Source organism: Rhyacophila brunnea, unplaced genomic scaffold, assembly GCF_057557595.1.
Source record: "Rhyacophila brunnea isolate RB1 unplaced genomic scaffold, BYU_Rbru_1.0 scaffold_3, whole genome shotgun sequence".
In the NCBI taxonomy this organism is placed as follows: domain Eukaryota; kingdom Metazoa; phylum Arthropoda; class Insecta; order Trichoptera; family Rhyacophilidae; genus Rhyacophila; species Rhyacophila brunnea.
In genome coordinates this window covers 22,845,500-22,860,865 of record NW_028232965.1, presented here as the reverse complement: position 1 = coordinate 22,860,865, position 15,366 = coordinate 22,845,500, and the positions used below count along the sequence as shown (strand labels likewise).

Sequence of the window (15,366 nt, the reverse complement as noted above, 5' to 3'; positions counted from 1 at the left end):
GATAGGTACAAGGAAGTACACCGGATGAGTTATGCAGACCTTATTGTAAAAAATTATAAAAAAACGTCCACCTAAACTCATTCTCACGTAGGTGGAATTTATCAACACCCGAAGCAATTTCGTTAAACATAGTATCGACACATAATAATCAGAAAATATATTGGACGATTATATAATTTAAAATGTTCATAGTCATGAAGGATAATAGCGCCGCAGGCGACTTTTTTTTACTATTAAAGCCCTCCCCAGCCATGACCTATACCACTCCGGAATTCAGGTGGACACCGAGAATTTCATTAGGTACGGTTCACTATACAGTTCATTAGGGAACAGGTTTCTCAAAAAACCCGACATTAGTGTTTCGAAATTTTTGTGTTAGAAATTAAAATCTAAGAAATTTTACTCAAAAGGATGCTGGAGAATTACAAATCAATTTTTTGCCGTGTTATTTGTCTAAGTATGGTATAGTTTATTGGCTTTCGATTTCAATGTGTAAAATCATTCTGATGATTTTAATATTTTGGGGGGGGCCAAGGCCCCATGCCCCCCCCCCCCCCCCCTGGGTGCGCTACTGTGAAACAGTGTTATTCAAGAACATTCCTGTTGCGTTTTCTCAGTGGAGTTATCTCAGGATATTGCCTGTCATCGTTATATGTAAATAATATAAATTCTAATAAGAATTTAGCACTACATATTCGCAATATCGAGGCTTCATGCCAATATGGTTAGTAGGGCGCCCAAATGGCGAATTTTATTAATTGAAATAACAAAATGCATTTTAATAAAAACAGGCGTTTATGTATTCTTTTTATTTTGACTTAAACATTACATAAACTATTTATAATATATTATATTATAACATGTTTACAATCAAGAAATTTCCTAATAAAGAAAAAATAAATAAAAAATATTTCAATGCAAACAACACATTTTCAGTGTCTTTATTATTATTTACAATGACACTAGTATTGACATTCTTGAGAGTAAAATGTCAGCATAGGATTATACACATTGATTTGAAATTGTGTTAAAAATTTGATTCCAGACTACTTATGTGGATGTACCTATATTCACGCACAATAACTGTGAATGTTAGATAATATTGTTACATTTAATATTTTGACGTCTTTTGCTTGATAGCGGCTTGGACGCATTTCGCCATGGTCGGTGAAGCTCTGCTGATTGGGTCAGTCATAAAGAAATCTTCTAATTTTTGTTGGGTTACTTCTAGTTGACCTTGAAGGGACTTTGGTGCAGCCTGAAAAATAAAAGCCAATGATAAATCAACCATCACCGCTGAAAGTTTTTGAAAAATTCCTCTTCGATCCACGCGGAGCGTAAGGGCCTCTGCACTCTACACGAGTTATAATATTAGCAGACTTTTTGCTGTGAATAATTGCTAGCCATTCGCCCAACATATTATTAGGTCCTTGCTCTGGATAGAGACACGACGACATGAAAAAGCAAGATTTAACCTTTGTCAGAAAATTTAACTGCAGTAAATAGTGACATAGTTCAATGGTTCAACATAATTTTGGACATATTATAGTATTGGACACTTCGTGTGCCACTGAAATCAAACCAGTAAAGCTATATTACAAAAAAAATCAACTACAACAATACACATTATAAACGACTACTGTAATAAAAACATCTGAAAAAATCATTAATCGTCATTCTTTAGTAGCATTAACTAACTGGTTCTGTGCCAAATCGAACATGTTCGCGGATATGGCCGGGCATACAGTGCCAGCCATACAAAAAACGCAGACTTATTCGCCTGTCTTTGAAGACAGAATGCCAGCCTCAGCGTTTGTTTTGAATAATTTAAAATTCGGAAGAATACTGGTCCAATAATGAGACATATAGCAAATGATTGGTAAGTGTTTATGATAAACTTTCAATATAGGTACTACATATTTCAAAAAAAAATAAGGTTTATTTTTGCTAATAAATTCGTGGCCTCTCACTTGCCACCATACAAAACCTCACGGCGTCATTACGCCACGCCATAAGTTACCGACCACTGACATAGTTAGTTGAACCCACACATCCACATGATAGAATTTCATGATAATGGTAATAAAATTATTACCTCTGATAGTTTCTGAGCTTGGGCGAAGTAGTTGTTTTCTTCACAATTTCCGTACTGAACAAGTGATGGGCTCATTTCGGTAAGACGATCTCTAACTTCATCTAAATTGTCGTATGGCAGTTTGAACCCGACAACTTCTGACAGTGCCCTGTAATATGAAGATACATTATTTTTATAAAACATACATACCATGGTTCAAGTATTGATTACCAACGACTTCAATTTCAACAAATTATCCCATTACAATGTACTATGACATTGTATGTAATGTTCTAATTACACTCGCCGTCTCTAATCAATCATCTGAACTTGTCGAAAAATGTCACTTTGAATCTGTGCATCGAGTCATGAGCGAAAAACTCTATAATTGCCTCTCCCGAATCGATGCAATCAGTGATTTATTCAAAGATTACCAAGAATACCTAAAACATCTTAAAAAGGTGTCCAGAGCGGTGTATCTTCAATACATCTGTCGTGATCCCTTACGCATAAAGCCCACCAAAAAAGCGTTTGGTGCGCTCACTACTGAGTAGGCCCCCTCCCACCTGCGCATTACCCTTCACCTATGTAATAAGGGGCCCAAGAAGCACAAAATAATTATTATTATCAGTGTCTCTCATAACAAAGCAATAAAAATATTATATTATTTCTCGGGGCTTGTAATTACGCAATAACTAAACAATGAGTTCTCTGTTATTAAATAATGGCTTCTCGCCGACGACGACGGCTTCTATCGACGACGCTTCCAGAGCGTGATTTTGCTCGCCGTGTTCAATGAATGGACTACGTTGTATTTTCGTTAATTCGTCCAGCCACCAACGGTGACCCATGGGGCAGGCGGGCACAAAGCGTCGTCAAATCCAGTGTGCGCTGGCGTATTTGATTACGTTGTATTTTCGATGATTTACACGCCACTTGTAAAATTTTGCGCGAGAGCCCCACTCGCTCCGTTAAGTGGGTTTTACGCCTTATACCTCCATAAGAAATACATCTAATAGTACATCTATATACAAATAGTCATCCAAATATATGGCATTATGGCCCGGAAACGTTACCATCATGTCATGTGCTGAGATAGAAATAGAAACATTAAGAGCATACTTCAGTGAAACAGCAAATAATTTTCAACTATAGGTGCGGCGAAATTTCGGACTGGCTGCCAATTGGAGAGCGAAAGTCGATCTGTGAACATGTTAATTTGTTTTGTGATGGCGTCGGGGGAATTAATTCTTAAATCGTGTAAAGATGACTAAAAAACGTTACCCATTTACTTGAAAAAGAAAACATGTCAATGAATATATTATTATTATTACAAATAGAACAATAAACATAACACTAAATGGACGAATGTTGAATTTTTATAACAAATTATGTTTTGTTCTGCACGCGTCGTTTGCACAATCTTCGCGTCGTGCAGTCACGATCGTTTTAGACCATGCCCCAGCTAAATTATAGCCTTAAGATAGAGATAGTGAATATGACGCGATGGTAATGAATGTGTTCGGGCCATCACGGTCACACACGAAGATGCAATGACACAGGGCCAATTCAATGACCAATCAGTGCTCAGCCAATCAACACTCGAGCTGCCACATATTATTTGTAACTATAATGCGCCGGCTATATGGTAGCGACTTCCCTGTGCGGTATGGTTTGTGCAAAAGGACCGTTTAGTGTAGCCAGTAAGGTGACCAAAAAATAATTTTTGGTCTACTTTTTAACATTAGCAACATGACGATTATTATTATGAACTGATCATAACTAGATGATTGATACCTGAATCATGCGTGTAATAGTTGCTCATGACGATCAGTTTGAGTAGTTTTGTATAATTTACCTATTAGATTTCGTAACATGGCTGCATTAAATTAATATATTACGAATTGAGGATGTAATATTACATTTTGATATGTAAGTATGTTTAAATGAATGGAAACAATTTAATGCAGTATAAATTTAACTAAACTAGATGTAACCCAACAGTTTCAATGAGAATATTTATAAATATATTCGGACCTGATGATTTTCCAATCTTCTCTCGCTTTTCCGGGAGGGGTGACCGCGACGAAGGTTTGCTGCGCTCGTCCTTCTGCATTAACATAAGTAGATTGCTTTTCTGTATAGGCAGCGCCCGGCAGAACTATGTCAGCTATTTCAGCTCCCTTGTCTCCGTGATGACCTAATTTTAAAATTCAAATAAAGCTACAAATTATCACAAATAATAACTATACTATATTGAAAAACATTTTTTCCAAGATAATTAATAATAATAATAATATAATAAATAATTGATAATAACATAATTCTGAAGGCACATCTGTTTGGCAATACATGTTTATTTCAGTATTTCAGGAGTGCTCATGAGAAGACTTTACAAGAAAAATTTTCTTAAGGTTGGCTGTTCATTATTTCCACAGATGACATTCTAAATAATCTGACCACATAAGTAACTCATTTTCGCCATGCATGCCCTTTTAACTTAGCGACCTTTATAAATGTACACAATCATTTAATAATGATTTTTGGTGTATTAAGGTAAACAAAATATGTAGTGTGGTCTACATATTCAATGGATTCCATCATATATGGGAATTGAGGGAAATAAAAAAAAGAGATGATCTGGTAAAAGAATCAAGCACGCCATGGCAATGAATCCCAGAATGCTTTGACTGGAATGAGTCCATAAAGAAAATGTGCCAAAGCATGTGGATGGATTCCCATCATAGAGCATCCCTAGACAAGGGGAAATGGAGTAAGTCCATACAACCATCCCAATATTCGGTATTCTCATTTGTCGGGTCGCCTATGAGCAAAAATGAGCTCAAGCTGATATTTAGACAAAGATCAGGCTACACAATGGGGAAAAGATTTGATGTCTTCATGCAGAGAAGCGATTCGCAACTCTGCGATGAATGTGCTGTTCAGGGGGACATTGCACACATATCGGTACAATGCCCTAAATTTGAGCAACACTGAGTAGAGCTGTGACGCGTATATGTTTTTGAGAATGTCAAGGAACTTAAATGTGCCGGCATTGCGGAAGACAGAAGAGTTCAGTAAAATTGTAAAATTTTTGAACTGAAGAGAGAAAGCCTGAATAAGGTATCCTCACTAGGAGGAGAAGACGCAATGTGACAGCAGGTTGCAGTCAAAGCCTCGATAAAATTAAAAAATAAAATTCAAACAAATTGTAGTGTCTTACCATTGTTTTCGAGTGAAGACATTAAATTTATTTTACTATTGTATTTCCGATTATTTCTCCCCTGGTCAGCAAAAAAAGGTAGTTACCTTGGTAAATAACAGTACAGTTGGCTGGCAGGTCTTCGCGTGTAATGGCTCCGGCGTCAGCCCCCAGGAGGAAGAGAATGCTGGGGTTGGCCTCCCGAATAGTGGAAGCGCCCGCCGTCCAGCCCAGGTCGAGGGCGGCGGCTTGCGATGCCACACGCTGCAGCACATTCAGAACCTTCCAGCTTTTGTCTTCCAGTCCAACTTGGACACGTGACGCCAGGGCTTGCAGATTGCCCAGCACGCCAGCTGCGTCTGACCGCTGCGCTTGATCCGATCCTAAGATTATTACTGTAAAGGAAAGACATTACTCTTTGTATAATATAAATAGTATTGCAAGTTTTCTTATATTTCTAAAAGACATATCGACATTTAGTCAAGAGAGGCAGCATTCAATACGTACATAATATGCTCTCTCCAATAATCCATCAGAAAAGTGTTTTTTATTAAAGATTATTTTTACAATAATACATTATACTCTTTAACATATTCATACATATAAATCGCCATGTATTTTACAATCATTGCATTATAAAACACAAAATTATAGGTTGCGATCGAGATTTCTCGAGAAATAAGAGTTGTTTCTTGGTTCTCAAAAATTTTGGGTTGAAGAATTGAATTTAACGCTTTCGCTGCTGAAGACTTAATGAGATTTTAATTGCCCCCTTTAAAATGCACGTTAATTACATCGATCGGCCGCCTGGTCATTACGCACCGTGTGCGTCTTCCGCGTCCAAAGTATTAATTGATTTTTTTTTAGTAGGAAAGGCAGAATAAAGCTTTTGATTTTGGTTTTGGATAAAAAAAAATATGCCAAGAAGAGTTATTCAGATATGAATGATTTTTTTTAATTCACAAAAATTTGCTCATGTAAATAAAAACAATTCTAGAATTTTTGAGATCTCAAGAAATCACATCAATCTTGAATAATTCTAGAGAATCAAATATTCGAATACTTAAAAGTCAAGAAATTACAAGAAGCAGAATATTCATTAATGTATTAAATCTATGAAAACTGAGCAATTCTAGAAACAAAAATGGTAAAACATAAGCATGAGAAAACAATTAGACAAAATTTATTCAAATATAACCTGGGCGACGTGCAGCCATCAACTTCTTCAGGAATTCTCCTTTTCCAGCAGCTAAATCCGCAAGGACGCTGGCATCTTCTCCTAAATGCTGAAAATGAATCAAACTAATAAGCAGAAAATCATCGTCACTTTAATTTTATCCGCAAACTTAATGGCCAGATTCAAAATCATATACAAATGCTAAAAAGACCTTAAGCGACGCTTAACTTCAAGCAGCTGATATCAACCACCTGCGTACCAGCACCATGACACGTAATGGCAGAATTGAGTATTCCTTCACAAAGCTAACACATTATATCCATTTATGTCAGTTTCATTAGTTAATATTAAATTTGTAAGTGTGAATTACGAATGACAGCCAATGTGTGAATTTTGTTATCATTCCAATTAAATGGTCACTCAATCGTCACTGTGTACGTTTATTCAATTAAACCAGTGATAATGCACCCATTGTAAAGTGCGTATTACGGCTAAGACATACGGCGCTGCGATTTGCTACAAATTGACACAAGCTGTGGTGGGTCTTGCTTGATTCCAATTGGATCCATTTGTATTGAAGCAACACCTGCGTTGATTTACAGTGCCATGTGTCTTGGCTCTTCACTGTAAATTTATAATCATTCTATTAATACGATCGACCGAAGGTACTTGATGGAATTAGAATTTATAATTATTCAATTTATATTGTTCTGTCTATTCATTATTTGTCAATTTAAAATATTTAATAAAGTTATGCAAGATCTAAATTTTAAAGATGGTGGCACTTTTCATCGCAAAAACTGACACTGTTGTCTTAATTATTGTGTAAGTCAAGCGTAACTATCGACAGTTAGGTAAACTAACAAAATCATCTATTCAGCTGGCCCTAAATCTAAAAAATTAAGATATTCTGTTGAATTTACAATTGGGGTTATTAGTTTCGATGTCAGTTCTATATTCCGCCATTTTGAGATATTCGAAAATAACTGTCAGGCAAATTAAGGACTGCAAATACTATAATATTTTTTATTAGAAAACATATTAGTAAAAAATTAGAAAAAGCGAGTAGTGAAATAAAATTACTTACATTAAAACTAATTAAAAACCATGTTTTAAGTTGGTCAAAAAATTGGTGCAGCAACCTCTACACTACACATTTATATTATTACATTTAAAATTGTAGGGATAGAATAGAAAAAAAAATATTCAGTAATTATTACCATGTAATCATAAGTGAGATCTATTTTAGGACCAATGTAGGCTACATCGCATTCTTTGTGAACATAAGCTTTACGAATCCTAGAATTAAGAAGGGGAGCCTCAAATCGTGGATTGGTCCCTATTAATAATACCAAATCTGCATCTTCCACATCTGGAAACAAAAAAATTAAGATAAAATCAATTTACTGCATGGAGGTCAATTCAGACAGTCATCAAAAGAGTGGTGAATATAGCATTCTTACTGGCAATTTTGGTATTGAATAGGTACGAAGAACGCAAATCAGTGCCGGATCCATCGACAGGGAAGGCGAGTTCGGTGCAGGTCAATTCTGATCCCAACCCGTTCAAGAGATCTTTCAGGGAAATTAGTGCTTCCGCATCAGCCAAACCACCAGCCAGCGCAGCAAGCTGTAAACAGACAAATTTAATAGGCATATGGTTTCAATCTAGGAATTACAGTACACATAAGATAATCCTCATTAAAGAATCAACTATGTATTTCACTTTTTGTTTTAACAAAAGAGTCCGCAGTTATAAAAAGATGAAATTCATGGAAATTGGAAATAAAGGATGTGAAGCATGCAGTCACGGTCATAGAATTTTATAACCATAGAATTTTATAACGTATTTAATATCTGCAATTATTTATTTCACTATATTTTCAATGTGTTTGATACAGATCAAGGACCTAATGGGTTAGGAGAATGGCAAACAACCATTTATTGTAGAAATCTATTAATATAGCCTTCATTCTGTGGAAACCCATATGTTCTAAGTGAAAATGTTTATTTACATTTTTTATCTCTATTAACCAGAATAATGTATAATATGGGTATTATAAATATTTTCTATATTGATGAATCATACTTTGCTAGGTGGACAGTTCTTCAAAGCAAGAGCGGCTGCCACCAGAGCATCTTCCCATTCACAGGGAGCCAGATTTCCTGATTGGTCTTTTATCATCGGGGTAACCAGACGTTGTCGACGTAAACCATCACAAGCGAAACGGGACTTATCAGAAAGCCATTCTTCATTAATTTCCTAAAATCAGATACATATTCTAAAATCAACATGTCATAGCTGCAATTTCATAATATTGTAAGTAGTGTAAAGTACGAAAGCGTGGGGTCAGGTGCATAAATAAGTATGTGAAAAAGCAGAGGGTTTGTAGTTCTGTTATCACCGCTAAGACGTATGCAACCATATTATGTATAATGCTAAGAACATAGTTACATTAAAGATACCAGTACGAAACAAGATACCTATCATAATATTATAATATATTATCATAAATGTTAATGTTACATCCATGGTGGCCGTGCGGCTAAGAATCCTGGATCTGGCAAGTACACATATTGTTTTTCAATTTGTGTGTGAGTCAGGGTATGGACCTAATAGGTTGAGCAAGTGGCTGACATCCATTTCTCGTAAAAAACAAAATCTGTCAATACAAACCTCCACTCTGTGGAGGCCCATATGATCCTATCAGGATAGGACATGGTCGGAAAAATGTTAAATATTGAACCACCTATTTCTTTGATGATTTTTTTTTATATAAACGCAATTATTATGATTAGAGACAAACCCACCTTCTAGTAAAATGTTGACAAGTATGTTTGAGTGATTTGATTGATTGATGAGTTGATTTAAATTTTATAACTGCATACTTAATTATAATAGGAAATTTACCTCATTAGTCCTAGGCAATATTCTTAAAACTTCTCCAGTTCTCGTGGAGACCACAATATTGCTGCCGAGGGCATCAAGCACATCGATGGAGTCGACTTTTCTTGTCTCCCACGGGCGAGCTGTGAAGCTGTATGGTTTGGATGTCAAAGCTCCCACCGGACACAGGTCAATTACGTTTCCAGACAATTCCGAGAGGAACATTTTTTCAACGTAGGTTCCTACCTGAAATAAACATTCAAGCTATTTATTAGATTTGGCCAGGTTTAAACCTTCCATGTGGTAACTTGTTCATTGAAAGCTTTTCACATGTCACAATTTTTCGATAGGTCATGTTTATTTGATGCCATGCGTACTAGGTCAATTGCATACAAAGATAGATTTTGAATAAAATTATTATTAGCTGTGGATACTGAATAAAATCAATAATCGCCATGACATTACAAAATAATAATTGTGTACTGATTATTTCATCACAAATAACGTTTTATAATGCGGATTGGAATATCTTCTTTATCATTTTGAATAATTCAAGAATACGGCCAATTAAATGAGTTATATCAGTAGATTTTTCTTTTTATCCATTACTTAATTCAGTGACAATGAAATAAACAAAGAAATACTTAGTATAATCATTATTTATCATAAAAAGATATGTGTGGTGAAAAAACATATATATATGCATTGATGTCAAATATAGTTTGCAATAAGTCTGATTTGTATTAATTTCAAAAAATGTACTTTTAATGAATTTAGATTAGAGCTATTAACCAATTTTTTTTTTAAATATTCCACTCCAGGTTCAATTATGGTGAAAAAATCGTGCAAGGTTCATTTCCAGCTCTTAATTAGATTATGACCTGCATATCAGTTCCCCTTCCTGTTGTGCCGAGGTCATCGACTCCGGCTACTTCTGAGGCGAATCGGATGCAGCGCGTGCAATGGATACAACGAGTCATGATGGTCTTTATCAAAGGTCCCACGTCCTTATCCTCAACGGCTCTGTGGAAAAATAGCACAACTTATTTTAACAGACCACCAAATAGAGGTACTAGAAGAAAATAAATCAGTGATTGCATTTATCGGTTACTGTCAAATATATATTTGTATAACAATATCATGGTAAAACACGTCACATTACTTATTGCTACTAGTCTATAACTAAACCGTATTACCATAAGGTTCGATAGTTTAAGCAGGAAACAAGAATTGAGTGGATGGGGTAAGAGAAGGCAATCCAACAAGCACAAACTAGACACAATCGATGATAGCAACCATAGATAATAATCAGCCCTGGATAATTTCTGCATACAATAAGAAATCCTATCTACCCATATTGGTGATTAAGGGGGGGCTGAAGAGCTTGATATTCAAATATAATTTAGTATAAAAAGGACCTCGGCGTCGTAAGTACGTTAATTTAAATCGATTCTTAAAAATAATATATAATTTAAAAATTTAAAATTATAAATATTTATGTCTTCGACAGCCCTGATGAAATATGAGTTGGATCGAGTCATAGAGCAAATTTATTGACACAAACAACTTTGACACGACCTTTTTATATTAACTAGTAGACCAGATATTATGGACCATATGTTAAAAAATCATATTTTCAATTCTCAAGGCCAATTCTGTAGAACGTTCCCTTAAGCACTTCCACTATTTTATGTTGCACAATGAACCATCATTATGAAAAATAATAGTATTCTCTATTGATAGCACAGAAATTTGAAGAAATGCATACGGCAAAATGGTAATGTACCAAGTTTTCTTTGATTACTGACTTACGCATGTTATTTTCGATTTTCCTCAATTGTTTATCTAAATATTTAATATTTGTTTGTAGAGAATATTTACTACCTATTTATTATAAATGTCATGTCGTAAACGTAAACGATTTGAATTAATAATTTGTTATGTACTCAATATTATGATAGATAAATAAAATAATTAACTTTGCTTTATCACTAATTCAATCATACTCACATTCTGAAATCGCTATCCAGTGTTTTGACACATAGATTTTGATAGGCTTCCTCTTAATGAGTCCATGTCATTCATCATGTTTTGTTCTTAGTTAGAAAACGGAGAAACAGACTAAAAACTAATCATTGACCCCAAAAAACAAATTGACAACCACCCTAATCAATAATTCACCATTTCACCTCCAAGACCTGCAGAGTGTAGAGGTATCTAAAACTTTTTAAAATGAGGATAAGTTGTTAACCATTCGCTCCAACCTTTGGGTACCTAAATGTCTTTGATCCAAACATAAAAAGAATGTTACTTTGATCAGCCTCAGATTTAAACCTGCACTATCCATAAAACAATAATAAAGCCAGTTTTTCTTGATTCCATTGTATTACTTTTAAAAATGGTATCCTACTATTATAGTCCCCACTGCCTAACTAGTCACTTCATCAACACGAATATCATTGTCGCTTTCCCTACACGAATTCTTTAATACATTTGAAAGACAAAAACAAAATAGGTTCTATATTATTTAAAAGCACCTGTTGTATTTTAGTATTTATAGATGCCTCATCATGAACCATAGATTTAAACTTTAATAAACATATAATATGTATATATATATATATACCTTTTCCCGGAGAAGTTAATATCAGCAAATCGACTCTTATCAGAGCCGAACGCCATGGATTGATCTTGAAGATCACATTCACCGCCCTGATCACAAATGGGACAATCCAAGGGATGGTTGACCAGCAAAAACTCCATGACACCTTCTCGGGCCCTGCGGGTCATGTCCGAGTTTGTTTTTATTCTCCAACCTTTCATCACAGGCATGGCACATGCCGCCACCGGTTTGGGAGATTTCTCCACTTCTACAAGACACATACGACAATTACCGGCGACGGCAAGTCGCTCATGATAACAGAAGCGTGGAATGTCAATCCCAATTTGTGCTGCAGCCTGAAAAAACAATATAATAGTTATTCAACGACATGACACAGAGCAATCATCACATCAAAGAGTATGGAAATGATGGTGTTGGAAAGATTTTTCTGGAAGTCATCTGGCATAACTTTGAAGGCTTATCTTCTTTATGCCACAATATACCCTACATAACAGCAGTACCGATTTTTAGGTTGTAAGGAAAAAGTAACTATTAAACTATTAAAAATACGTTTGCGGTTAGTCCTATTTCGATAAAAGTAATTCACATAGTATTTATTGCCTTGATAGGGGTGAGATACATGGCATCATACAAATATTTTTTTTCAATAAAGTTATCAAGTAAAATTGTCTACGTAAACACGTTAATTGGAACTGGTTGGATTAATAAACATTATAATTTGCTGTTGATTGAGTTCCTTTACAAAACACTTAACAATACTCTTAGAGCATGATACACAACCATACTTAGGTGCGTAAGTCCTTAAGATACGCGCCTAACTTTAAGGGGCCGATTTCGACGACCTAAATTCTGTGAGAAAAACATATAATATAATTCTTATTAAAACGCTTAAATGGAAGATCGAAAGAACATGTAACTTGTTTTTCTAGTTAGAACGGTTGCTTAACGTCAACGGTTCTGCATTGCGCTTTTATTTGTTTACTTATAGTAAAAGGTTAAATTAATCACAGTTAATTCAGAATAAATTAATTATTTTTAATCAAAGATCTCAAATGTCATTCAAATTAATATAATACAAATTCAATTTTTTTTAACACAGTTCCCATATCCCAAGGTATTTGTTATGATACAAACAATGCACAAGAATTCACCTGCAGTACGGTTGTTCCGGGTAAAACAAATACAGATTTGTCATCAATAAAAACTTCAATTTTCTCGGGGGCTTTGTCTGCGAATCCTTTGCAGATTACACTGCATGGGCTCAAGCGGGACGTACTGCCAGTCGACGAGAGTGATGGTAGGGACAAAGCCCTAGTAAGAGTCACACGGAACATTATCTGCAAAGTGTCAAATATTTATGGAAATGTATTGATACCAATGTATATACAAAAGTATGTTGGAATGATTATTATTTTAATGTTGAATGCATTAATAAGTCATATTAGCCAGCTGAGCATAAGCTATAGCCAATTTTGTAGGTTACATAAGACATAATGTATCATTACAATCCTATCAAATATTGTTTATGTGACGTATTTTCGGTTTTCAAATATTTGACAGAATTGAAATGAAACACTACAAATTTTGTAATTTGAATGTGTAAAATAATAGATCAGAGAAAATGTCATATTTACTTACGGCCAATTAAGCTTCGAATTTTGACCGACAGACTACGCGTATTATTAAATGTCAAAACTCAAAATGAAAATGGTCAGCCGAGCTAGTCTATGGCCGAAGTCGATTATTTCATGAAAACATTACCCTTAAAAAACTACAAAAGCACACTTTTTTTAGATTGGCATTATTTTTATTTTGTTTTTAATTTAAAATTTAATGGAATTATATTTTAACAATACTTATACAAAAATCCTTACTTAATGAATTAAATAATAACCTTTACTTTTATAATGTGGCTAATAAATCTGCGAGCGATTCTGAAAACTGGAATAGGTACCTAGGTACCTAGATAGGTACATTTAATATTTATTAATTTTCATTTAAATTTTCAAAATTGCTTGAATAAAGTGAATATAGCTTGAAATAGTTTTTTGCATTCCATATTATTTGGTAGATGCCTAATTTAAAAAAAAATAAGTTACACCCAAAGGCTGGACGGTTTATCTACCCTAAAACTAAATACTTTAAAGTACGTACATACCAACGGCTTCATAATCAATAATCAGCGAACTCCAGATTCACGACTAACTTTCGTCGGCTTGCTTTCGCCGGGCAATGTTTTTATTTTTTTTTTGTCATTTATAGGTAGGTAGGTACCTAGTCCGCAAAAAAGATAACCTGAAAAGAAGAAAGCCAAAAGCTCGAGAGGACGTGGAAGAACTCCTTCCAGATGAACGGATGAAATCAAAAACCACAGGTTTCACACTGACAAAGGCCCTGCGTACTTAGTGCCGAAATGAATGAGGAATTATTCACTAATGGACTGATGAGATGAAGCCAAGCTATGATATTATAATATGAAGAAGGTTGTCAGACGGCGAACCGATCAGGGTCATGGTCCTAGGTGAAGAAGAAGTAACCTTGCAAAATAATAATAATTTTATTTGTGACATTTTATAATATATAATATTCAAAGAGATTGGACTCTAAAGGTAGCACACAAATGTCAGTGTGTACTCGTTTTGTGAGAGAAAGTTTTATTTCTCTGAAATTAGGTACACTTTGCTGCAAATGGGCCATACTCGGACATAAAAACGCCCCACTGAGAATTTTTTTTATCAACACAAGCTTACAACCAATTTATGATAAACGTATTTTCATTATAAAAAGTTCCCGCAATAAAAACTTTATTAGGATTCAGAATATATATATAATAATATAATATAGGATATATATATAATAATATATATATTCAGAAAAATAATGCAAATGGATGTAAGTAATTTATTTTTAATAACACAAAAAACACAATAATATTATGAAAAATATACACAAATCAGTTAATAGCAAATGGTTGAAAATTAGAATAAGAAATATGGTCTTGTTTTTACATATTGTTCTATATAAAATAACATAGCATTATTGTTTAGATAAAACGGTTAAATAAAAAACACAAATAATTACAGTTAATTACAAACAAAAAAAAAGTTTATTATATTACCTACCTATTTACACAATATGTGTATTTTGAAAATATTTTATGAAATAAAAATATAACATGGGTTTGTTTTTGACATATTGTGTATAAAATTACTTGTTTCATAAACCTATTAGACACAAAATACAGGTAGGTATGTTGAAAATTTGATTATCTAGTTAATTACAATATTTTATCTATTTAATATAATATTATTATCAGAGAAGCCCTGCATATATAATATGAATTCACACAAAAAAATCGATTATTTAAAACGAAAATGGTTTTTTTTTTTAAATATAATGAAAGT

The 15,366-nt window shown here is 34.2% G+C and overlaps 1 protein-coding gene across 1 annotated transcript; it reads right to left on the bottom strand.

Annotated features, from left to right (window-relative positions):
* Nucleotides 1-776: 776 nt before the first annotated feature.
* ND-75 (NADH dehydrogenase (ubiquinone) 75 kDa subunit) lies at nucleotides 777-13,629 on the bottom strand. Its single transcript, XM_085951943.1, has 13 exons — nucleotides 13,601-13,629; nucleotides 13,114-13,299; nucleotides 11,966-12,297; nucleotides 10,221-10,362; nucleotides 9,364-9,585; nucleotides 8,542-8,715; nucleotides 7,917-8,082; nucleotides 7,674-7,825; nucleotides 6,475-6,562; nucleotides 5,384-5,671; nucleotides 4,112-4,274; nucleotides 2,096-2,243; nucleotides 777-1,258 (listed from the first exon to the last, which is right to left on the bottom strand). Exons 2-13 carry the CDS (start codon nucleotides 13,294-13,296, stop codon nucleotides 1,112-1,114), a joined length of 2,205 nt encoding a protein of 734 aa, XP_085808069.1. The 5' UTR covers nucleotides 13,297-13,299; nucleotides 13,601-13,629; the 3' UTR covers nucleotides 777-1,111.
* Between the last annotated feature and the right edge of the window lie 1,737 nt (nucleotides 13,630-15,366).